Source organism: Mesoplodon bidens (assembly GCF_964165515.1).
Source record: "Mesoplodon bidens genome assembly, chromosome: 10".
Taxonomy (NCBI): domain Eukaryota; kingdom Metazoa; phylum Chordata; class Mammalia; order Artiodactyla; family Ziphiidae; genus Mesoplodon; species Mesoplodon bidens.
This window is the reverse complement of record NC_138172.1, coordinates 97,073,896-97,100,191: the sequence shown is the minus strand read 5'-3', so window position 1 is coordinate 97,100,191 and position 26,296 is coordinate 97,073,896. Positions and strand designations below refer to the sequence as shown.

Here is a 26,296-nt window from a genome sequence, read left to right as displayed (position 1 = left end):
GACAGGTTTGGCAGTGAGTATAACAGGTCCACTTCTGGACACGTTGATTCAGAGACGTCTGTGGCACGCCTGTAGGTGTGCCTGTAACAGCGATGTCAGGTAGGCAGTTGAGAAACAAATCTGGAACTCAAAGGCTATCTGAGCTATAGACTCAGCACATGGATAGAATTAAACCCATGGGGATGGATGTGAGTAGTTACTGGGAAAAGAGTACTGGCAAAGAGAGTCCAGGACAAGCCTTAAAGAGGGCATCACTTAGAGGGCAGGTAGAGGACACAGCCAGAGACTGAGGTAGGAGGAAAACTAGTCAGTCTGCTCTCAATAGAACCAAAAAAGCACAGTTTCAGGGAGCGAGAAGTGTAGTGTGCTGAATGCTGCTGAGAGTAAGATGGGGGCGGAAACAGGAGCCCTGGGTTTGGCAGTTTGGGATAGTTGGTGGCTAGAATAAGAGGAGTGAGCAGAATGTATAGATAATTCCGTATGGGTCTGGGGCAGTGCTCTTGGACTTTGTTCTGTTGGGAAAGGCATACCTGCTTGTTTTGCGTGTGGCTCAAATAGCACTATCTGCCCTGAAGGAAACTCCTAATCAGCCAACCCCACAACCACCAGAATAGAATAGAACAGAAGAACAGAAGGGTTTGGGAAATTGGGGAAAAGAAAAGCAGTGCCTGTGTTGGCAAAGTCTCCATTTCAGGGCATTGCTGAGCTGGGGAGAGCTGAGAACTTGGTTTCCACTTAGATCTCTCAGTGGGGAAAATCCCGGGTAACAAATAGAGCTTGCATTTCACCCCTCCCCTCACTAGTAGGTCCAGGTTGTTCTGTAGATTTGTGTGCAGAACTCCCATGTTGACATTAACAGGAAAGTACATCAGGCAATCCTGAGACATTAAAACCCAACCCTGAAACTTTAATTATATACAAACGAATACACAGCATGCACCACAGTATAAAAAATATACAAACCTTGTGCTTAATTTTTACATTGCCTAGCATGGAAGGCAGGCAATTTGATCACCTCCAGAGATCACTTTATGATCAAGAGCCTTTTCTTTTTTTTTTTTTTTTTGCGGTACGCGGCCTCTCACTGTTGGGGCCTCTCCTGTTGCAGAGCACAGGCTCCGGATGCACAGGCTCAGCGGCCATGGCTCACGGGCCCAGCCGCTCCGCGGCATGTGGGATCTTCCCGGACCAGGGCACGAACCCGTGTCCCCTGCATCGGCAGGTGGACTCTCAACCACTGCGCCACCAGGGAAGCCCAAGAGCCTTTTCTTAATTGCCAGAGAACTCTACGGGCCTTCTGTCCAGGGACAGCTGCCGGGATTAGATAGGAGAACACTCCACCAAATTCATCTATAATCACAATTTAGTATTTTTAAATAGTGGCCTGTGGAATAAGCCTTCGGGAACAGGGCTCTTGTCCCTACTAAAGGGATGAACAAAAAGGAAGATTTAATTATTAATTCCCTTTTCTTTTGCCTCCCCCTTTAAAGTGAGTACTTCAGAAGCTTAGCATTTTACTCTCAAATATGTTCTGACCATTCCCATCCTGCACCCCAACCCCCATATCACCTACATTATTAACTGGAACAGCTCAATTAGGGGTTGGTTGCATAATTTAGAAATCTGTGCCTGCAGGAACAGTAGAAATGATTCTCGGGGGAAGGTAACTTAATCCTGCAGGAAAGGCCTTTCTCCACAACCTTAGAACAGTCTCTGACCATGGATTCGAACTCTCATCAGTTTATTTTTTTTTCTGTTCATTTTTTCCTTTTCTACTGATACGTAAGTCATACACTCCATTTGTACGTGGCTATTCTAGACATTAAAACGTGTATTTAATGTGGTAACGGCTAATATAAGTCATTATTTCTAGCCCCTCCCCACCAGCAATCCAGGGGGGCTTAGCATGCCTTAATTCTAATCAGCCCTCTCTCAACTTACATTCTGTTTGCATCCAGGATTTTAATTCATTCGTTTTTAAAGTCACCATAAATTGAACACATTGCTTGCCATTGTTGTTGGTATCTCGTACCTCCCTTCTGAGATCATTTTCCTTCTTCCTGAAGTATGACCTTTAGCATTTTCCATTACTGAGGGTCTGTGGGTGATAACATCTGTTTTAGTGTGTCTGAAAATGTCTTTACTTTGTCCCTGTTTCAGAAGATACTTTCGGAGAGTAAATAGGTTGGCTCTTTTTTTCTTCAATACTTTGAAGCTGTTATTCCACTTCTTCTGGCTTCTTTGGTGGTATTGAGAAATCAGCTATCAGTGTAATAGTGGTTACTTTTTGGGAAATCCATTTTATTAATCTGGCTGGTTCTAGGATCTTTTTGTCTAAGGTGTCTGTGATGTCATACAAGTGACTAGATGTCTGCCCTGTGTCCTGTGTGTCTTTTTTTTTTTTTTGGCACTTCTTGACTCTGAGGATTAATTTTTCATAAATTCCAAGAAATAATCAGTGATTCTCTCTTCAGATATTGCCTGCATCTCACTCTCTTTCTTAGCTCCTCTTCTGTTTTATTTTAACTTTGGGGAATTTCCATTATTTTCTTGTCCGCAAGTCAAATGTTTACAAATATTTTAAAAATATTTTTTTCAGCATTTGAGGTGTCTTGTGATGTTTGTATGTTTGTTTGTTTCAGGCTACTGTTGCTCTCTATGGCCAGAAATGGACGGCACTTGGGACCTTGTTTCCTTTGGATGGATAACTCTCCTCCTGTTAAGGGTTGTGGGCATGATTTGGAAGGATGCAGGAATTTATGGTCATTATCAGTCAGGATCCCATCAGGAACAGGGAAGCCCATTGAGGGATTCCAGGGATGAAGGTTTTAGAGGCTTAGGCAGTTATTGGAAAGGTCAAAGCAGTAAAAGGGGAACTTCTACTACAAGGGGATGGTTTGAGGGCGCTGGCTCAGAAGCTGTGGTACATCTCAGAAGTCTCTGGGAACTGCCCCCTCGCTGCCTGTAGTATAAAGCCTGTGATTCCTGGGTGCTTGTCCAGCAGTTGATGCTAACCTCGTGTCTGCACATCTGTTCTCAACTGCCACTAGAGAAAAAGGCGTCCTCACTTTCACGTCTCATGAGAGTGCCTGTCACTGGCTGACTCTCACCTGGAACCATATGGAGAAAGGGATTCTAGGACCTTGTGTGTGATTCCAGGCTTATCCCTTGCTATGCAGAGGAGAATGGAGAAGGGGTGACGGTGATTCCAAGTTGACAACAATTTGACATAGGTTGTTTTGGATCACGGATAGCACTTTATGTTGCACACATATTATTTTATTTGCTCCTAATAGCATCACTGAGAAATAAGAACAGTAAACACACCTATTTCAAGGAACCAATACCCAGTGTAGGTCTCTTAGCTTTTCCAAAAATCACACAGCAAGAGAATGGCAGAAATGGGACCAGAGTTGAGGTTTTCTGGTACTTGTCAATTCTTTTCATGAAATCAAAAATTAACTTGTAGAAAACATCTGAGATCAATTATTTTTGCAACTGAGACACAGGGCTAAGACATTTTGCTTCCACTCATCCCAAACTAACTCTTAGGGATCAAGCTGCAGCACTTTTCTTCCTAATAATTTATCCCTTCCAACTTTTTAGTGCGAGAAGAACCTTAACAGATATGAAAGGACTTTTGTGAAGATAGAATATGATTCACCAGATGGTCCATTTCCTGATGACCTGTACCTGGAGATGTCTTGGACTGTCTGCACCATGCTCTAAAAGTCACCACCTCAAAAGATACCACTAAGATTGTGTCATTCCCTTTGGCTATGCAGCTTAATATTCCAGTTGTCAAATATCATTCAGCAAATATTTCTTAAGCACCTTTTTTGCTAGGCTTACAATTTCTGTGATCATCATGATATTTTAATGCCACTAATTCTGACATTATTAGGTTAGCAGAGTATTTTAAAATATGTCAGGAAAAGCATGCATATTAATTAAAATGTTCCCACATGTAAGCCTTACACTAAAGTCCCTGGGTTGATTGGAGACAAAAGACTTTTATTAAATACTATTTGATAGGTTAAGTATTTTAGTGTCTCTGCCAATCATTGCTACAAAAGAATATTTATCGTCAAGCATGAATTGGGTAAAAAGGGAAATATCACTATATTATTGTCTGTTAGTCATATGTACTAAGACAATAGCAAGAACAGCATTTTCAAGCAATGGCCGTGCCCTCTTGCCCCTGATCAGCAAGTTTGTTTCTAACATCAGGTTTTTATTGTTTCTCAGCATTCAGAATGAGATAGCTGATTCTTTGAGTGAATACATGGAGTGTGCACCAACATGCCTATAGATTTTTGTATTAATGGAGATGCTCTTTAAATGGCATCTGGGCCCTTTTATCAGACCACTGTTAAAAGACTGCAAGTATACACTCAGTGTAAAATCACTGAGCATAAAAGCAGGATCTCCACTCTGAGCAAACCTTTTGCTCACACTCTCAGAGACTCTGGCAGTTGCCCCTGTCTCACATGGCTCAACATGCATGAACTCCCTAGAGAAAGAGCTCATTCTTGTTCCCATGTTCTCACTCTTCTTTAGCTTTGCTCTAATTATAAACTTTTAGAGAAAATAAATGAGTCTAGTGAATACATGGCGGTGATAGAAAAAGGATGAAGCTGATAAGTAAGTAAGGCTGGTGGTAGGTTGGAAGAGTTGTTGAGATTTAGGAAGCCGTTGGGAACGCAGGTACCTGTATATGAATGAATGTGCCCATTGGATTGAGAGGAATAAAGGGCAGGGCTGAGAATCCAAAACTCAGGACATAAGCATGTGAGAGCTAGGAATCCACGTGGTGAGTGTGTAACATGTGGGCAAGTGGAATAAAGCAGACTAGATAACGCCCTGCAGAAACCATCTACTGGCTGATAATCCAAGGACCTGGAGGTGAGAGTAAGATTAGAGGACTTGGAAAAGCTCAATTCCCAATTAGGCACAAGTGGTTGCTCTGTAGGCAGAGAAGATAAAGAGACCAGGGAAAAAGATGTGGAGGCTGGTTGAGAGCCTGTCAGCAGCTCCCTGTTCAAGGATGGGACTCTGCAGCTGTCAGAGTGTCTGCCTGTGGGGTTATGAAGTAACTAGAAGCATGAAGGGGCTTTTCTGTGCTGGCTCCCTGGTCAGGAAGGGGATGTCCATTCAAATCTGTGGAGAAGGCACTCACACCCTCCACCAGGCTGCTCGTAGGCATTTTCACTTCTGCTCTGAGATCATGGGACTTTTGCCCTCTCCTACCCACTTAGATTTTCTTTCTTTTGGTATTTCAGAGAGGTTTAGGATCTTCTGTTGTGAATCTCTCCACCTTGGTTATTCTCCAGCATAAAGTCATTCTTCCTGTTGGTAGTATTACCTGTGGTTGCCATGGAAGTGGGGACTAATTACATCACACAGGAGGGGAGACCTGCTAGCGAACCCTCAAGGACACCAAATGATTTCAGTTATTCAGATTCCCAGTAACTTCTTAGAAGGCATGTATAGGTTTTGATCATTAAAAACCTTTGACTTTGATTTTGAAATTGGGATGTATTTTCTACTGGTATTCTTTTATTTCAAAAGCAGCCCATTGATAGAGCATCACTGGATAATGGAATTGTAAAAGCAAGCTACTTTTCAGCACACACTGGAAATTCTCAGAACTGGGATTTTTTTAAAAAAAGATACACTTCCACCATTCTGGTTTCTGCTCTCAAGAGATGAAGAAAGCAGGCACTGTGATTGCTTGGTTCTAGTTATATAAGACCTTAAGTGGACTAGTAATCCTTCGGCAGTTCATTATCAGAATCTCCTGTGTTTACCTTAAGACTTCCTGAGGGGCAAGATGGCTTTATTGTCCTTACCCAGCTAACTCTGCTTCCTAATCCCAGCTTAGCTTCTGATTTCACTGCTGAGCTTTAAGCATTCATTTAACCCAGTGCCACTGGACAGTCTAACCTACCTTAGATTAGGAAGCGAATGGAATGAATAAAGTGTTTTAAAACAAGAGGGCAACTTTTTATAACACTGTAGTGATTAAACCTGAAAAAAAATCCAAGTAAATATCAGGGTTTGATAAATGATTCTATCTTCATTCTTGCTCAGAGATTTAGAACAATGCTCTGAGGAAGGACCTTTCCTGTGGTACGCCATCGGCTTACCTAGTGCAGCTCTTCCCTCTCTAGAGTCACGTGACAAGTTATTTCCCAGCACCATTTTCTGCTCATTGTTGGCAGTCATAGTTTCTCTTTCTAATGTGGACTTGGTCTAGCGTAGAAAATGGCCAGAGAAGATTTTAGAATGTAATGGTACAACAGATTTGAAGGAGGAAGAGACCGTGAATCAAAGAAGGCAGACAGACTGTAGATGGAAGAGGGAAGGAAACGGATTCTCCTCTAGAGCTTCCAGAAGGAATGCTGCTCTGCTGACACCTTGATTTTATCCCGTAAGACCCATTTTGAACTTCTGACGTCTACAACTGTAAGATAATTTGTATTGCTTTAAGCCATTTAAGTTTGCGTTAATTTGTCACAGTAGCAGCAGGAAACTAATACATACAGCACTACCAAGGCTCTCCCCTCTCCCCAATCAAACTGCTCTTGTTGGGCTTCCCTGGTGGCGCAGTGGTTGAGAGTCCACCTGCCGATGCAGGGGGACACGGGTTTGTGCCCCGGTCTGGGAGGATCCCACATGCCGCGGAGCGGCTGGGCCTGTGAGCCATGGCCGCTGGGCCTGCGCGTCCGGAGCCTGTGCTCCGCGGCGGGAGAGGCCACAGCAGTGAGAGGCCCGCGTACAGCAAAACAAACAAACAAACAAAAAAAACTGCTCTTGTACAAGTCACCAGAGAGTTCATTACTGCAAATCCAGTGATCATCTTACAGTGTTGTTCTTACTTGACCTCTCAGCAGCTTTTGACGTAGAAGACTTCCTCTTGAAACATTTTTATACTTGACTTCCAGGGGACTAAACTGCACTGGATTTCCTCCTAACTCACTGGCATCTCCTTTTCAGTCTCCTTTGTTGAATTCTCCTGTTTTTCCTCCCAAGTACTGAAAGTTGGAATGTTCTAAGGCTTAGCTCTGGGATATCTTCTCTAACCATACTTACTCCCTAGGTGATCTTATTTAACTTTAAAAACAATCTTTATAACGAAGACAGCCAAATTTACGTCACCAGTCCAGAAATCTCCCCTAGGCTTACACGTCCAGCTGCCTATTCTGCATCTAAAAGTTTGTTGTCTTAATTGGCATCTCAAACATGTCCAGACAAAACAATTTCCTTCTCCACAATCCTTGCACCTCCCCTACCATCTCTATCCATACCTCCCCTGTGTCTTAAGCTAATAATCTTATCTCCCCTTTTTTTCTTGCCAGATATTCAGTAAATCCTGATGGCTCTACATTCCAGATCTATACTGAGCACAAGCCCAGCGTGTCTGCGGACTTAGACCAAGCCTCCAAAGGATCTCACTTACCACCCTGTGAGTAACATGGGCCGGGACGCTGCTGTATCAGCAGAACATACTCTGGCTGTTGTCTTATATGGGAACAGAAGTAGATGGGAGGTGGAGTTCCCATAGGAACCCTGACCAGCACCCTCTTCCTCTTCAGACATGGACTTTCTGGGGAATAATACTGGAGGGGCGGGGGGCTGTTTTTAACTGTGGCAAATGTTCTGCCAGAGTTCCTTCAGAACACAGCCTCTACTTACAGCAAGTTAAAAGGCTGGGTGGGAGTATGTATATAGATAAAACTATAATTTAAGCTTCTTGAGGTTAGGAATCATATCTCAAATTTCTCTTGTCACCCCATGAATAATTCTTGATTTTGTATTTTTTATTTGAACTCAGCATTAGAACTCATCCGGGGGCCCAGTTTTCAAGTATATGTTCAGTTATGTCAGGAGATTTTAACCTGCAGTCCATAAATGGAATTTTGAGGATCTATGAACCTTCTAAGATTGTACACAAAATTTTATGGTTATTTGTGCTTTCCTTGGGAGAGTGTTCGTAGATTTCCTCAGATTCACAAAGCGTTCTGTTTCCTAAAGGCTGAAAACCACTGAGCTATCCAGAGATATCTAGACTGTGGGTCCTCTCTGCCCAGAAGCAATGGGGTAAAGAACCAAGGAGGCATGGGCGAGGGGTTTGTAATGTTGAGGACAAAGGGCGGCCATTTGATGCGGATGTCCCCACAGGTGACCTTCTTTACTCATTAGGACTCACCTACCTCTACCTAGCCGCCCGACAGTTTCACACCAAGCTTACGGATGGGAAAGAAAAATCTGAGACTGGGCCTGAATTTAGTGATGGACAACATCTGGCCTACTGTGAGTGAGGAAGAAACTGGAAGGTTTAGAGTTTCACTCCCTTGACATTTTGACTCCCCAGCAAGCCCCCAGAGATGGCTAAAAGGCCTTCCAGGTTGTCCAGTCATGACCCACATGCCTGTCACAGCCAGGCTGGGACACAAGGGGCACAGCATCCCTCCTGTCTATGTCATTCACTTGGCAATAATAACATACCACTGCATGACACCATCTATGTCAATGGCTTGTATTAGCATTAACTGTTATTTTTATTATTTCAACTTTGTGTGTGTATACTAGGCTCAACCAGATTTAAGGGTGCCAGAAGTCAAAACCCTTGTCAAATATCCATCTTGATGTTACCCTTATAGCTGGTACTTAATAATTATTTTTTTCAAGTGAATAAATGACAACACATTAAATAACTAGGTAGCTGGATTTGGTATTTGCTCCAATTTAAAGAGCCAAGATAAGGCCTGTCTCTTAAGAGCAGATTGTTTTGAAATCTCTATTAATATAAATGAAGCCTTTCCAGTTCTAAAACTCTGTGATCATGGATTGAGTGAGAGTCTTACATGATACTAACTATTTATGCAGTCCTTGGTAGTTTACAAGGTGCTTGTACGCACATGCTCAATAATCGGGTACTGATTTCAAATGTAGAGGGCCTCTGAGGGAGTTCTCTGATCTTTTCCCTCTCCTTTAGGGAAACCTGAATGGTTTAGGTTGATTTCCGGAGAAATAAGTTCCCCAGCTCCCTTCAGGTTAGGATCTGAGCATTTCCTCAGTTACTGAGTCCTCTTCCTGCTGTTTGAATCTATCTGTTCTGGTTCTATCTTTAGTAGTCATTTAGATAATGCCTGAGGAGTTAATGTTTTCCTGGCAAAACCTGGAGGAGTACTTTGCTATTCTTTCCCTTCTTTCTTGAAGACTGGAGAACAGCTTAGCAATAAAACAGTCCGGTTGATCTACTTTAAATAAGGCAGCCTGCCCATGGTTGATGCAAATATTACACTGATGTTACTGTTTGGTTTGAATATATAACAAGGATAGAAAAACGTCCATTAGAGATGATAGTCAGCTTTGAATGATCTACTGCAATGGCAAGTTTAGAATGAGCTAGAAGGGTTGGGTTGGGAGGAGCCCAAAGACTTGATGAATCATGAACGTTTTAGAACTACACTGTGCCAAAGGGGAGAGTGGTATTTCTTAATCTGACAAATTCTACTCATAAAACCCAGGGCAGCAACGCAAATGGCAACAGGGAGCATATTCCAAAGCTAAGGCTGGAATAGTAGACATAAAGACTGTTGTGAAATGAAAGAACCTTCAGGAAAGTACGACCCTGGCTTTGTACAGCAATAGTTCTTATATTGTGGAAGAAAAAAAGGAGCAATACAGGAAATGATTCATTTTAAAATCAGGCCCAGCCCTACATGGAAGCAACTAGTACCAGTGACCTCCCATCCTCACTTGGGCTGCCACAGTGGTGGTTTCTCGGTATCTACTCATTTGAGTTGTCATGGAAGGACACTGTTAAAATGCAGAAAGTGTCAACAAATTAACCCAGTAACAGCCATTTCCATATTCTTGTATACTAGTATTTAAAAAGTTAGCAGAGAGCATTCCTTGAGGTAATAGACGAGGAGTATTTGATAGTGAGGACAGAATATGTCCAGAGTAAGGGACACAGTTTGGGGGAGAGGGATGAGATGCAGCCACGAGCACACTGGCTTTGGAGCAGACACCATAAGGTAGCGTGGACGTTTGGGGATGACCCCATTAGGAGCACCCAGTGCTGGTTTTGCTGATGCCAACATTTTCACTAGAAATGGCTCTGTTGGGAGTTTCTCCAATTAAATGAACAGAATCACAGAAGAGTCTGTGTCTGACCCAAGGCAGGTTGCCTCTTCTTTTCTCTTTTTCACTGTCATTCCACCTTTTTGGACCCTAGCCCCTTCTTTCTAAGGGATTCAGGTTACTTGATTGACCAAAAGGCAAAGAGCAGGGTCAAAAGAAACCCCCAGGTTGTGAAGGCACACGAATATTTTATGTTCTCTGTTGTATATTATCTGCCTTGCCAATTAATTGATGGATATGACATACATTATCAAGCTATCTGCTTCCAAAATTAACAAAAATCCATACGTCTGTTTAGCAAGGTCACAAATGCTGGGCATCAATATCACACCTATTTGGAAGAAATCTAACCTTACTGCCATGTGGAAAATGGTACCCCAAAGAGGTAGGAAGCTTGTAATAGTTGTAGGAAAACTACTAGCTGAGCTAACAAAACCTTGAAAAGGTATTTGATACATGTGTTTGGCTCCAAATAAAAGACACCTTCAATACTCTGCCTTTTTATTTTAGTAACATCCAGGTCAGTCAGTTGTCCCAAATCGCTTCATTTTCTTAAGTAGAGTTTTGGCTTATTAGCGTACAGATGGGGGTTTTGGATTTTTTAAAGTGAGAATTCTCACTTTGCTTTGTTAATCAAGCAAAGTGACATCCTTTTTGATTGCCTGGTGAATTATGAAACTAGACTGAACCACAAGTTTTGCACTTACTATAGTACAAGGCAAGGAAGAGTGAATTATGAGCTCAGTGGCCCCAGGCAAATCACTTAACCTTTCTGAGTTTTTATTTTTTTAATTTGTAAAAATTCAGGATTGTAATTGTTATCTAAAGAAAGTTGTATGAATTAAATGGGCTCCTATTTGAGGAACATACTTAATATAGTCTAAGTGCCATAAAAAGCCACAATATTCCCTGTGTAGGGGTTTCAGATTAATGTTAATGGGAAACTGGGAAGATGAGGAGGTGATCTGACAAAAAGAAGCTGGTAGGACGGGTCTCTGAGCGGCGGGGCTTATTAAATATATAGTTTTTGGTCCTGAACTCTAAATGAGATTGGAACTTGTATACCTTAGTTGATGAATTAGTATCTCACTGAGCACATATTTAAAGTGAAAGTATGTTTTTCTGAGGGGTGGAGGGCAGGGCACATGGTGGACTGAGCTGCTTTTCCAAATTGGTAATCATGTGAGTTTTAAGACAGTGGAAAAGTTGGAGGTAGAAGAAAGTCTGTGAACCTGAGGAGCCTTGATATGCTACTCCCTTGTGACTTCCCCCTGGTTTTTAAATGTCATTTGCTTCACAGACTCTCAGACCTCCTTCTGAACGCCTGACTAATGTGGAAATACATTTGTAAATATTGAGAAACAGAGCAAGTACTTTGAATGATTACTCTGTGCATGTGGTGCCGATGACTCAGAACTCCTCCTTCATCCAAGACCTGGACAGTCCTGCTCCAGCTCTGCTTGTCCAGGCCACTGTTACTGGTATTCAGATACAGTGCCCTGCATAACTCAGAACAGGTTCTGGTTACTCTTCAGCCCCTCAGAAATAAATACATGAACAAAAGCCCAAATGGGAAACAGAAATATGTAAATCATTTGTGATAAATAGTCCTGATCGAGTGTTAGCTAAGAAGCTGCTTCTGAGCCATGAGTTATTCTTTGGACATTTGGGTGGATTTGTTTGAGGTATAATTGACACGTATAGCATATTAGTTTCAGGTGTATAACATAATGATTTGATATGTGTATGTATTGGGAAATGTTCACCACCACAAGTCTAGTTAACATCCAGGGTGGATTATTTTTAAAGCTTGCTTGATTCCATTCCTAGATAGGAATTCATTACATGTTATTTGCTGAAGTTACTTCTCTTTCAGGACTGCAGAATCCAAGAATTTGCTTGCCCTTATGGTTTCATGTCTTTTCAATAACTTCATAAGCAACTTGGCAAAGAGTCTTGCCTGGACATCCCATCTGCTCTCCGTATCTCCAGTTACAGCACCACTTTTTGTTCATTTCGTATTCTCAAAGTGTTCTTTAAATAAATAGTGATGGGATGAAGAGGGAGGAGTGACTGGGATTTTGGGGGTTGAGGAGAAGTTTGGAAACATAAATAAGGCACTTGGAGTTCTCAGAACAGAGGCTATTGCCGTTCTGTAGTCACTAAATTTTCCTTTTACTCACCATTGCATGATTCAGCCACACTGGAAAGATACCATCGAGGGCCTTAGGGTAAACGAGTTCTCGATCGTAGAGAAAGAGGATCCAGAATGACAAAAATACAAACTGGAAAATAGAACACAAAAATAGTATCATTAGGTTTATTTTCAATGAGTGCTTCCTAAGATAACCAAGGAAACATAGCAAAATAAAAATAGATACCAGTTTTAAAGATACATTCCTATATATACATCATGAAATACTAAATGAAGGAAAAAATTATTTATTGTAGAATTACGATACCCAGTCTCTGGGGATTTCAGAGAGTTAGGGATCAATTATTTGTCATTGTGGCAGGCAGAGAGGATGTAGATAAATAGGATCCGCAGACCATTTCATTTTAACCAATGACTTCTCTCTTCTCTGAGCTTTGCCAGGAGTGCTGAGAGCAGCCACATGGAATGGCCTGAGTCTTCCACTTGCTTTGCCCACTCTCTAAATAGGCATGGCAAAGGGAAGCAGGAAGGCTGTGGCGAGGAGAGGTGACAAGCTCCCAGGGTAATTCACAAGCTAGTGAACGGACAGTTGGATCTCTTTATTGCCCAGGACTTTGGATTGATCCCCATCCTCCTGTACCCCTTGGCTATCTTTTCAAAGTGTCTGTCTTCCGTGCTACAAAATCAATGGAGAGATGGAAAAAAATAACTATTAATCTTCCGATGATCTTCTTAAATTCCAAAGGCTCAATTTCTACGACTTAAAAAATGAATAAACTCCATTGATACAAAAAAACTTAGCCTTTAGAAGATTTTTAGGGGTGGAGGAGGAGGTGTCCTGCAAAGTAAAACTGGAATGCCAGTTCTCGCTCCATTATCTGAGAGCTCATTGTTAGTGTTTGGAGAGTTTCATTTTGGATTTAAGTTTGAGGTCTCAATACTGTAGGAAGCGGAATGATGACGGGTAGAAAGAGGTCATCATTTCTAATTATGGGCCCTGCCGGGCATCCCGTGTGCCTGGTCTCAGTTTGTTTCCATTCTAACTAATGAATGAAAACATGAGCAACATTGTAGAAATGTGGACAGTATCAACAACAAGCTGACTGTCCCTTGCATATATATGTCTTGCTTCTTCCCAACGTCCATTCATTCAACAAAATGCATGAGTCACCCAGCATGTGTCCCACACCAGGTATTTCAAACATCCTGTCTCTCTCTCCTCAAAGTGTCAACTTTGAAAGTTTTCATACCTTATTTTTAATGGTTTCCACTTGCAGAAGTAACAAATGCTTATTGCAGTAAGTGAAACAAGATGTATGAAAGGGAAATTAGTCATCTCCCTCCTCAGCACCCTCCATTCCCATCACCCTGATGGAACCAAGGTTATCACAGTTGTATTTTGGTTAAGAAAGGTCCTTCAGACTTCCCTGTTAGACAGTAATAAGGATCTTGTATCAAATGTTCACAAAGGTACAAAAGCTAATGATAAATCTTGTCAGTTAATGTGCCTTATTTCCCGAAGACACTGGGCAGTGCTATGCAGTCCTCAGGCCATTTATGCAAATGCAGTTGCCCTGGATTACAATAATGGGCTCCTTGCTGCCCAGGAGAAGTGTCAGTCCATATGACATGTGTATTATATTACCTGCACATCTTTGTAACTTACTGCAGATATCGGAAAAGCCAGTGTGGTGAAAAGCAGGTCTCTGAAGGCAGTTATGAACTTAATGTCTTTTTTCCCTTTAGCTCTTTTCAGCACATCTTCCAGACAGGCCACCCCGTAGAAAATGGCCTGCAAGAACTAAATTCATTACAACAAATGAGGACCTTTTCATTTCCTTTAATTAATACATTCTTCACTGACATGAAGCGCCATCCCTCTGGGAGCAGTGTTGATTTGAGAAGGAGGGGCTGCTGGCTGTTTTGGTTGGGAGCCAATTCGAAGGTTGGTCTCGCAACTTGCTGGGCCCTGACCTTGATCACTAAAACCGATTGTGTAAAGTTGTTTAGGGGATAATAATGTGTACAGTATTTAGCGTAATGGACTTGAGCTAAAATGGAAACAGAATAGAGTCAGCTTAAAAGGAGAATGTAATGAGGTAGATACCTTGGCTGCACAGAGGTGGGAAAAACCAAATAAACAGCACAAGGGCACAGCACCAGACACAATGGTAGATATACTCTGGCCTCTTCCTAGGAAGAAAAAAATTTTAAATGCCTAGTGTTGCGATCTCATTAGAGAAGCCAGAATCAGGGTCACGAGCACCAGGAAGGAGCTCTGTGCTCTCCTGAGGGAGACCCACAAAATGGCATCTTGCCTTTTTGAGGGAGAAGCCAGAGGAGAAGGCCTCTGAAGACCTTACAGAGACAGTCTGTGTGAGGGAGTGATTTAAATCCACAGGGCTATACAGCAAACCGTGGGCTCGGGTGCATCTCTAGGTACCTGAGGGCCTTGAAGGTAAAAAAGAAGCAGGGCCTTTTTCAAGGACATAAGATCACAATCAGAACAGACTTTGTCCATTCTTACAGTTTTCCACAAACCCACGGCTTCTAATTTAAGGGTCACAATAGTACAGAGTTGGAGTTGGTTTTGAGTTATTGCTTCAGAATCAGTCCTGTTCCTTGAAAGCTCTGATTGGTACAAAAGGAACAGCCTGGACTCTGCTCTGAGTCTGAGTCAGACAAGTTCTGGAACCTGGGCATCTGGACTAATGATCAACCAAGTCGGCTTTTGGAGAACAAGCTCTGAGCTCTGAACCCTAGGAAACCTCTAGCAGAGTTGGCCTCCTGCCACGCCTCAGGCTGAAGGGTGGGTAGGAGAGGACACACAGGTGGATTAGGCCAGCGATGTCCCCACGGGGGTCCTCAAATCAGCAGTACCAGCATCACCCCAAAGCTTGTTAGAAATGCAGGACCTCAGCCCCACCCCAGACTATGGAATCAGAATCTCTGGGAATGGAGCCCAGGAATTTGTTTTTCAATCAACTCCCAGGTGCTCTGTGTATATGCTAAAGTTCTAGAACCACTGGATTAGACATAAATTTATCACTTAAAAATCTTACTACTCAAAACTATAATAGCTGACTTTTTTTTTGTAATAGCTGGCTTTTATTGATTTCTTGTTATGTGCTGGGCACTGATCTAAGTTTTTAATTTCTTATAACAACCTTATGAGGTAAGTCCTATTATTCCTTCCCCGCTTCCCATTTTACAGATGAGGAAACTGAGGCACAGACAGATTAAATAAACTTGTGTAAAGTCTAATGGTTGATAAATATCAAGGCCAGGATTTGAAACCCAAAGCCTGCTTCTTGAGCCAGACTTTTAAAAAACCACACACACACCATGTGATGTGTCAGGTTTCTAAGAATAAGGATAAAGCACTGTGGGAGTTCAGAAAAAGAGACCATTATCTCCAGGTGGGAGAATTAAAAATGACTTCAAAAAATACCGATGCCTGATTCTCACTCCCAAAGATTCTAATTTAATGAGTCTGGGGGTGCAGCCTAGGCTTCAGGATCTTAAAACATTCTACCAGGTGATTGTAATCAGGGCAGCCAAGGTTGAGAACCACTTGCCTAGAGGAACTTCCATTTGGAAATGCAGACCTGCTAGTCTCCAGGGAGGCGGGGCTGCGGAGATGAGCCCGCATGGTGGGATGAGGTTTCTAAAGAGAGGACAAAGGGAAGAGGAGAGAAGTGGGAAGCACATGTCGAGGAAATGCCCTCCTCTAAGAGACAGAAGGGCTAAGGGGGAAGCCAAGTAGCAAAGAGCGATCAGATGGTAGAGAATCAGGAATGTGCAAGAACCCCATGGCCCTGAGGGAGGAGGAAGCTTCAAGCCAGAAGGGGCCATTCCAGGGAGGGGGGGCTACAGTTTTAAATGCCATGAAGAGGCTGCCACCCCAATACTCGTCATTTACTTTAGCCGTTGAGCCCTGAGCGCTGCAGAATGGAGTGCAGTCTTTGCACTGGATGCTAGGAGAAGTCTCCTTCTCTCCCATTCTCCCCCAGCAGCTCCCAGCTCACCCCTGAGGCCATAGCAGGCAGCTGCTGGAGTTAGGAAGGGCAGACGAGGGGCCTGGGCCCCGGTGAGGAGGCCTGCACCATTCTATCAACACGGCAATTAATCCACACGGCAATTAATCTCCCACGGAGCGCTGAATGCCTGCCAGGTTTTCCCTCCTTGGGGAGAGGCCGCCTCCACCCAGCATGTGAAGTCCATGTGACCACTTGCCTTAGCGAGAGCTTCCTAGCATCAGCATGAGTCAAGCTCGTCCTGACTTTCTCTTGCCTTTCCCAGTCGCAGAATGTGGAAATTGGACTGGGGAAAGAACACATTACTCAGAGCCTCCGTGGCTCCTCCTTCACCGATAAAAATGTGCTCCACGCCACAAACCTGCCCATCACTTCTCCCCCTCTACCCTCAGCTCACACGTTATTGCACAGGCATATGTCACTTTGGAGAGGCGCCAGCTGTGTGCGTGAGGCAGCCTTGTCTCCATTGATTCTTAATCCACGTTGACGTGCCATCATCTGTATCAACAAGGAATATTTATGAGCCCCTACATAGGAGCCCGGGGGGGAGGCTCTAGGGTGTTGCCAAAAGAAATAAATAGGCAAGAAGTAGGGCATAGAGGATCCACACAGCCGAGCCGGAGAGCCAGGAGAGGGAGGTGGCATCGGCTGACTCAATGGGGAGGCTTCCTGCAGGGCCTCAAGGACAGGTTTGCATCAGCTCACAGAACCAGACCCTGGTCTGCTCATTCTCTACGGACAGTACACTAGAATGTTTATAAGACATTCACAGAAGGAACAGTCAAGGGGGAAAATGGCAGCTGTTAGGGACTGAGTTGTATCCCCCCCAAAATTCATATTTGAAGTTATAACCCTCAGTACCTCAGGAAATGGCTGTATTTGGAGACAGGATCTTTAAAGAGGGGATTAAGTTAAAATGAGGACAGTAGGGTGGGCCCTGATCCAGTAGGACTGGTGTCCTTATACGAAGAGGAGATTAGGACCCAGACCCACACAGAGGGTAGACCACGTGAAGACACAGGGAGAAGGCAGCCATCCACAAGCCAAGGAGAGAGGCTTGTAGAAACCAACCCTGCCAACAACACCTTGATCTTGGACTGCTGGCCTCTAGAACTCTGAGGAAGTTTCTGTTGTGTAAGGTCCCCAGTCTGTGGTACGTTTTTATGGCAGCCCTCGCAAACTAATACAGTAGCATTCAAAGAAGATAGCAACAACTGGCCTTCTTTTATGACTCTTACAGCAAAATTAGTGTTGTTTACATTTCTCACCTCTTTGGGCTGCTCAGAAAAGCGGAGTTAATGGTATCTTCTTGGTCAGAGTTTACTTCAGAGTTGCCGCTGTCTGATTTAATTTTTTTCTACCAGTTCTTCCTTAATTCCGTTTGTTCTTCTGTGCCTTCTTCTGAAATACTGCTGATCTAAGTTTGTTAGCTGTCTTCCATTTTTGTTGCTAGCTGACAAACTTACCACCTGGGAGAGCTTAATTTACATTTTTGTTATAACTAGTGCAGTTTGAGAAACCATAGCTAAAGGATGTTTCGTTTTTACATTCATATGTCTTCACAAAATTCACAAAAATCTTGAAAACACAGAAGCTTAACCTTTCTAAGTCGTCAAGTTTATTTTCCTTGCTTTAAGCCAGAACCCTCTTAAACTATCCCAGGAAATGAGAATTTCTTCATTTAAAAATAATTCCAGAGAGGGAGATTCCACAAGTTTCCTGAGCAAGACATTACAACTCTGACTGAATGAGTCAAGTAATCCAACACCCAGCTCAGCTCTCTGGGCCTGACTCAGGCCGGGACTTTCTCAGGTCTCGCCTTCAGAATGATGCAACACTTGCAGAGGAGATTAATTCAGAATACAACAGCAAATGGGGACTCATTGTGATGAGCGTTTTGTATAACTGTGGTGGTAAGGGCGGTGGTATTTGCGACAGGTAGAGGAAGTCTTTGTCAAATATATCTGTATTATATGTAATATTCTATTTCAGACATTATTCATGTGCATTGAGCTTATGAAACAGATGAAAGAATGAGATCAAGAACATGGGAGAAGAAATGATATGAAGAACACAAGAAAGAAAAGAGAAGGAACTAAGAACCTTGAGGGACAGGTTGGAAGGAAGATTTGTAAGAATGCTTGGCCAGTGTTATGTAGCTGATAACAGCTGGCTTCAGTGTAGCAGTAGGATGGCCGTGAGGTGGGCTGTCTTACAGGTGGGATGGGGTTCTCTAGAAAGTGGCTCTTACCAGTTAAGAGTTATGTTCTGATCATTTATTGATGCAGCCAACATTCACAGAATGTCTCTTAGGTGCCAGAAGTTAGGCATAATACATACCGGGGCAGGTTCTATGTTAATATGTCTTTGTTAGGTAGAAGAGCAGGCGGCAGAAGAGGAGGAACCTTTTCGGTCCATTTACCATTTTACGTTTTGTAGGCCAGGTTCCTTGGGAAACAGAATCTGAGATGCTGAGATCTGCCTGAAGAGCGTTGGTGGAGGAGTGATCTCAGAACATCCATGAGGGGGAGGGAGGGAGGGAGGGAGAAGGACCGAGCAGCCGGAAAACCGGAAGGACAGTACAGTTGCGTGGAATCAGCTAATCCCTGAAGGAGCACTGGAGTTGAGCTGCCCCTCCAGAGTTGTCCCGGAGCCCAGCCTTTGTAGCCCAGGTCAACCAGTCTCTGCACGCAGCAACCTCAGGGAGGTCTTAAGCCTTGGTCCAGGTAGCTTCCTTCTGCTGAGGACAGTTGTGGGATGAGAGCTCAGCTGTGAGTCATCAGCAGCCAACACCCCTTCTCCCAGGAGCTGGGGAATGAGTACCTTGATGCTGAGGAGGTAGGGGAATCTGTGTGCCACACCACAGATCCACTACATATGAGGCACAGAGAAGTTAGGTAACTCACTCAAGAGCACACAGCAGGTGAGTGGCACCCAGGCAGTCTGGCTCCAGAAGCTAGGCCTTCCATCACTCATCTTTATACTGTGCACAAAGAACCTACCACAATGCTGTCACGGTTACTCAGTAAACCACAGCTGTTTTATTTTGGGTGCCGGTGGTGACTCTTCCCTTCTCTCAGCCCTCATTCTTTCAACTATCTGAGAGGTAAAAGCAGTGATCTTAAGCATTTTTGTGGAATAGACAGTTAAGTGTATTTCTGAGTCTGTTGAACTTAAGAGTTCCACAGATGAGTATATTAACCCGGTGATGGAAATTAAAGGTTGGCCCCAAGTATCGCACTGGGTTCTATATACTATAAATGGATCCCTGTCTTCTCACTGTTCCTGGGCTACCTTGGAGTTTGAACGGTGGAACGTCCCCAAGGATCTCTCAGGGATCTCTCTTCCCCTGGCCCTGCTTTGCCATCCCTGAGGACCTATGTAATGAAGTGGCTCTTGTCATCCTGAGAGCTTGACGATAATGAGGTCAGAGCTGCCTGCGGCTTGGGCAACTTTATACGAAGAAGGGAGGGAAATGTCGTGCCTCTGTTGGTGAAGTGGGGGGAGGGAAACAGGGAGGGGCCCACCCAGAATCTCCCCTGGAGATCCCAGTTATGAGGCACCACCTCTAACCATGTTTCAGAAGGAAGTTTATTTTTAAAAAGAGGAAAACCCAGCAAACTCTTATGAATTCTGCAAGCCAATTTCAACTGTAGCTGAAAAATCCCTCTCTCCCCTCTCCCCAGCTTGCATTCCCTGGGGTCAGGGACAGTCCCTGAGTGGAAGTGGAGTGGATGGAGAGGAGGGAACACAACACTGTGGAAGACCCAGGCACTGGCAGCCTGAGCCAACGTGAGCACCCGGAGGATGTCCACAACACTGCCTTGTCTCCATGCCCAGCTCCTGGGGGCTACCCCATTCAGCAGGATTCGCTGCCCTCTGCCTGAGCTTGCAGACTCTACCTCTGGGGCTTCCCCAGTGCCTGAGGGCATCCACCCAGGCAACTGTTATATAGGGAAAGCATTGACTCCACAGTGGTTGTCCTCTAGCTGGGAAGCTGAAGTACGAAGCCTGTGGAGGGAAGTACTTGAACCGTGAGGCAGTTGGGTGGCCCTTGCCTGAATCCATGACCCACCACCCATGGTGCTCGGTGAGGGGACCGATGTCCCAGAAAATTACCCTCCCCTCTGCACCATCCCTTCTGTACTCAGAGACGAGATGGCTAGAAGCTCACCAGCACTCTCCTGTCTCCTCATTCCGTTGTCCACTGCTTACACCATTCTGAGTGCTTCCCTCATGTCCTTTGTCCCTCTGTGGTTATGCACTATTTGACAGATTTGGAAATAGAAGACAAAGAAATACCCAGACCAGGGTCAGTAGGAGGTGGAACTGAGGAACCGTCCCAGAGAGTTCATGATCCTAGAGCTCCTACTTATAACCACTAAGCTATACTGCCTCCCCTCCCCACAGGGAATTGGCTGCCTCTTCCCTGGGGTCAGTTTACTCCCTCATTAGACAGAGACTCACATCTCTTCTCTTCTTCCTTTGCTCTCCTTAGGCACTAGGCAGGAATTGGTCACCATGCCTCAGTGGCACCCCCCCAACTCACCTCATGCCCCAGGCATCAATCCTTTGAAGCCCCTGGGGTAGCTTCAGGAGGAAATGGGGCCCACTTAGAATGCTGACTTGCATGAAGTTGGACTTTGTTCTTAGGGGCCATGACGGATATTCATTCAGCCAACTAGAAATGAAAGCTGTTTAAAGGGGTGGGATGTAAATTTCCTGGAAAGCAGGATGGGGTACTGACTTCAATATGTTTACATAAAATAAATTTAAGAGTGTTATAGCAAGTTATGAGACCTCTGTGACTTTATAAACGCAACCATTAACTAATTATTCGTTAGTTAACCCTAATTAATCATTAGGAAGCACAACCGTTAATCAGCCCACAAGACCTCAAGAGCTAGAAATTTTAAGGCGCAGTATTTCAGGTGATGTCACATATTTGAAGTCTGACCTTAAATTGATCCTCTAAAACACATTCAACCCATCTTCACCAGTTGGACAACGTTGCATTAAGTCACAATTTCAGGATGACACCTAACAGCAGAAAGGAAACAGCCATAGGGAAGCCCCTCTCTGCCCATTTCAAGGGCCAGAAGATGTCAGAAGAGACTATACTGCTCAGGAATACAGAAAAGTGAGGTCAAGTCCAGACAACATACCAAGTCACCCAGCTTTCGTTATGGGGATAATCTGCGCCAGCCACTGTAGCAAATACAACGTAGAATCATAGAACATTAGGGCTGGCAAAGACTTAGGAGACAAAACTCCTGTTTTGGAGCCATTTACAATTTGATTGAAATGTTGAGAATCACATGTGGGTGGAAATGAGAAAACAATATTATACATAAGTAAGCAAAGACTGAGAAGCTGTAAAAATTCAGGGAAAGGAAAAAACGAATTTGGGCTAGAGTTGGTCAGCAGAGATTTTAAGGAGAATATGGGATTTCAGGTGGTCTGTGAAAGCAGCAAGGTGGTGTAGAAGCAGGTAGGCCTTTCATTCAAGGATAGTGCGAATATGGATAGAACAGTGACAGCAAAAGCCTAGGGACCAACACTGGAGAAGACACAGGCCTTCCTGGAGGAGAGACCAACCTTCCTAGGGAGGCGAGCGCCCGACAGCTAAGTAGGCAGGTGAGCTCTTAAATCAGGAGTTTAGGTTGGTCCTGTATGGTAGGAGGGAGCCCCTGTGGTTTCTTGAGTAGCTGACCACACTTCTCAAGCAGGCTTATGATGTTTGAAGCAAAACAAAACCAAAAACAGTTCTTTGGGAAGTTTAATCTGAAATCTGAGTGATGGATGGACTGATAATGGGAGGACAGTGAAGAGGTGATCTGGTCATCTAGGTACCAATTAATAAACACCTACAATGAGAGGGGCAGTAAGATTGGGGAAGAAGGGATGAACCTATTAAGAGGGAAGACATAGGATTTGGTGGCCGATTAGTCAGGGAATTAACACTAGGAAATAAGTGTCCTGGACAGATGAGTGTCTTTTTCCATTCTTGGAAATATGATGACTCTGGGACATGTAACCGAGCTATAATTAAGAAGCCAGGGAGCTGGGTTTTGGGAGTAGGTGGTGAATCTGCTCTTAGCCATGCTTAGTGTGAGGGAGGACAACCATACTAGAATTTGGATTTGATTAGATCATCAATCCTGGCTGACACTGCTCTCTTTACCTTGACTATTCTTAATGTGAAGCCAATACATACATAAAGCTGAGACTTTCACTGTATTATTCTAATTCCACAAAATCATTTTTTGTTATTGTTTTCTATTTACTTGTTTTCTCATAAAATTCTATGATTGAAACAAGCCGTCACCTTGGTATTTTTCAAGCACAGTAGAACTGTATTCAGGGCTCAAATCTCAAAATCAAAAGCCAGCAAGTTACCAGAGAGGAGGAAGCTGAACTTCCAGGCTTCTTTGATTTGAACCTTCTGAATTTCTTCTCCTTAGCATTACAGAGAGTCATCTTTTTTTTCTTTTTCTTTTCTTTTTTTTTTTTTTTTACCATGCATTACCTCTGCCTAGGATTATGATGCCAAAGAATTGGAATATTTTGTCTAGTTTCTGAAATCAGATGCTTATATGGTATCCTACATTCAGGTTAAAAATCTCAAAACTTTAATTAGCATCCCCAAAGGCTACAGCATGTTTAGCTTTTAACTCTAAAAATAATTTTACATATTTCCAAAACATTTTTTAAAAACCTATTTTTCTCCCATTCATTCACACTTCATCACTTCATTCATCAGATTGTGGTCAGCTGGGCTAGGGAGACAAGAAAGGATCAAGTGATGTGATTGGTTTGTAAATAGTTGAAAATGTGTATTTGCCATTTGGTTGGGTGATTTGTCCTTTAAGTTGGAGCCTGAGCCTATAAAAAATTGAAGTGGGATCTGAACATGGCAAAATGTATTTGCTTTTCTTAGATAAATCTGTTAGTCTGTGTGTGCTGTAAAATGGCATTATCCCTCCACTGGAAATTGCACTTCCCACGCAACATACACCACTCTGCCTTCCCTCACAGACTTCCCCAAGCAAAGTTCAAAATTCCTCCTGCATATGTAGTCAGTCCCATGGTGAAACCATTAGTTTAGTTTCCCATTTGGGCTCATCAGAGAAGAACTTCAAGACAAGATTCTTTTCAAAAGAGCATTTAACAGTTAGCACAAAAGGTAGCTATGGATAACTCCCAAATGGGGTTTCTCAGAGCAAATTGTCAAGTAAAAGAGAATGCCAAAACTCAACAAACAGTGAAGAAGAAAGACAAATATTGGAATTTTGTACTTGATAAAATCAAAAAGTGTTATGTATAGAGGCACTGATATTACAGACAAATAGCTTGCTTCCTGATACAGCCAAATGGACTTACCAGATTAAGGAATGTTAAGTACTTCCATTGTCCACCATTTAGAAAGACTTTGGATTTCTGCCGATCCTCTCCTTGTTGTGAGATATAAAAATTGAGGAAAATATACCAGCTCAAAACAAAAAAGTGGTATATGCACGTAGAAGTCCTCGTCATGGCTAGCTGTGACCAGGGAACTGTAACAGTCTCAAAGTAGCGTCCCTCTGGCGTAATTCCGCAGGTCACAGCGGAAGTCCTATGGCAGGCCAGGCCGTAGAAGGAGAACTGTGTAACACTCCCCTCTGGGATTGAGAGTTCCAACATGGCTGAATTTTGCTTCTCTCATAGGCTCCTTTCCTGATAAACGTGGGAGACAGGATTATTGCTGATTTTCAGATGCCTTCATTTAGATAATAGCAGGCAATCCACATATTTGCATATGTTTCAGTATTTAGGCTTTGAAGAGGGCAGGGAGCAATGTAAGAAGTGCACTTTGCACTATTTGACTGGGTCGGGGCATGATTAAATGACCTTATCATTAAGTACCAGAGAACTCTAACGAAATACCTACTGTCATGGTCGTATTTTCTTTTCTTTGGGGCAGAATAAGGAAGTTGCCATAATATATCTTGAGAGAATGAGAGGCAGGTTGACCGACCAGGAGGGAGAGATTGTGGGCGTGTTTATCACATGGAGGGAAGTAAATATTTAGAAAGGGGAAGGGTGTTGTAATCTTGCTCCTAAGGTCCCTGAGGCCCTATAAAATCTGAAACAACCTTTGATCCTCTAGGGAGCAGCCCCAGCATTTTAGTTAGTTGTTTCCCCCCCACTCCCTGCAGTTTTTTATCTATATCCTAGAGAACCAAGAGTTACTGACAGCTGTCCCAGACACTCCATTTAAACAGGCATTTCTGTTCCCTTGGAGGGAAGAAGCATAGCAAGAGGTCTGTGGCCAAAGAATCAGGAAGAGGTGTGTGGTCACTACCCCAACATACCTGAGCTCAGACATTGCGGAGAGAGAATGAGGGTCTCTGCATTGCCTTGGAAAGGACAAGAGTATGCTTAGGCTGGGCAAAGTCTTCAGAACCGGACCCTGCCTCAGGCTCGACAGAAGGGACCTGAGAGAGGGCTGGAAGTGTCATACCTTGTGACATCACCAGCTTGTTTCCCTGGGCAACTGACTCAGAGGGTTTTGAGCAAATCCCCAAGGGAAATGCTCCTGATGCAGTTACGTAAAGTCTGTAGGTGGTGCTGTTCCTTGATTTAATCAGGGCTTACAAGTACTGGGAGAAAGAACTGCAGGCTACACATGGAGTACAAAACAAAAACAAACGTACCTCCTGAGTCACTGGAACCCAAACATGAGGAACTGTAAACGGGGGTAGAGCACGCCTGAGCCGACAATATAGGGTCTGCATTGTAACCATCCCCAAAGGAGAGGGTGGCCTGGGAAATGAGAGACGGAAAATGCTGTACACAGCTCCATGGCCTAAGTTAAAATGGTAACTAACAAGAGCGACTAATACTTTTACAGTACTTACTACGAGGCAGGCACTGTTCCAGATGCTTTGCGCATATTAACTCAGTTAACACTCTAAACACTACTACGAAGTAAGTACTACTGTAATCCTCCTTTTCAGATGAGGAAATTGAAGCCCAAGCTGGATGCCTTCAAAAGCTAGTAAGAGGCAGGCAGAGCTGCAGGCTGCACTCTAACCAGTGTGCCTGACCACAAAGAAACACACCCTCAGACTCCCTTTGCAATATTTCTCCACTCCTGCTGAGCCCCTTTTATTCCTCTACCTCTCCCATCAGAAAATTCTCTCAGGAAAGGATCAGATTATGTTTTAAAACTTGGTGCACATATGAGGTACTGTGCTATGTCTCCCAGGGTGTTTTCATGGTAAGCATCATTATAGATTTAGAGATTTTTATCCCTTTATACAAAATCTCAAGCATAGGTCTGCAGATGGGTGAAGAATTGAGGAAATACTGGGAAAGGAGAGGAGACAAAGACCTAAATCTCCCTGGTGCTTCCCAGGGACCTGGCCCAGCTCTTTGTCCATCTCACACTACATACTCACCATAGCGATTTTGCTGACTCTCATGATTTCTACCCCTGCTTTCTAGTCTATGACCAAAACTGTTATACCTCTAATCCCAGCCCTGTCCCCATCTCCATCAAGCTTCAGACATATCTTTGACTGCTTGTGGGACATTTCCTCAATTAGTTAGAGGCACCTCAAACTCAAGATGTTTAAAATGAATTCACTACCTTGCCCCAAACCTGACTATTCACCTCTATTCTCCGTATGTGAGTATGGCCCTGTCTTCTAACTGGGAGTCTTCCTTGTTTCCTCTCTCTCCCTGACTCCTCAAGTCCAACTAACCACCAGATCCTGCCAAGTTCATCTCCCAAATCAAGCTCAATTCAGTCCTCTTCTTTCCATTCCTTCTACAACTGACCTAGTCCAGGTCTTCTTCATCTCTTTCCAGTACTTTAGTAACTGTCTTCTACCGGGTTTTCCTAATTCTAGTCTTATCCCCCAACTCCGTTCTTCACAAGGTCAGGGAGGGATTCTACCTAAAA

At 43.6% G+C, this 26,296-nt stretch overlaps 1 protein-coding gene across 4 annotated transcripts in view; it reads right to left on the bottom strand.

The window, feature by feature from the left end:
* Positions 1-24,769, bottom strand: part of ADTRP (androgen dependent TFPI regulating protein) — a gene marked incomplete at its 3' end in the record, with an annotated part of 66,192 nt that extends 41,423 nt beyond the window's left edge. For 2 of the 4 annotated variants that reach the window (XM_081246631.1, XM_081246629.1), the window contains exons 1-4: positions 24,702-24,769; positions 23,731-24,063; positions 13,977-14,111; positions 12,339-12,440 (exon numbers count right to left, since the gene is read on the bottom strand). In XM_081246631.1, the coding sequence (XP_081102757.1) occupies positions 12,339-12,440; positions 13,977-14,111; positions 23,731-24,030 (537 nt within the window). In that variant the 5' untranslated portion in view covers positions 24,031-24,063; positions 24,702-24,769. Of the gene's footprint in view, positions 1-12,338; positions 12,441-13,976; positions 14,112-23,730; positions 24,108-24,701 lie in introns of those variants that run through there. The other 2 variants (XM_081246632.1, XM_081246630.1) reach the window with 2 other exon arrangements.
* Positions 24,770-26,296: the final 1,527 nt, after the last annotated feature.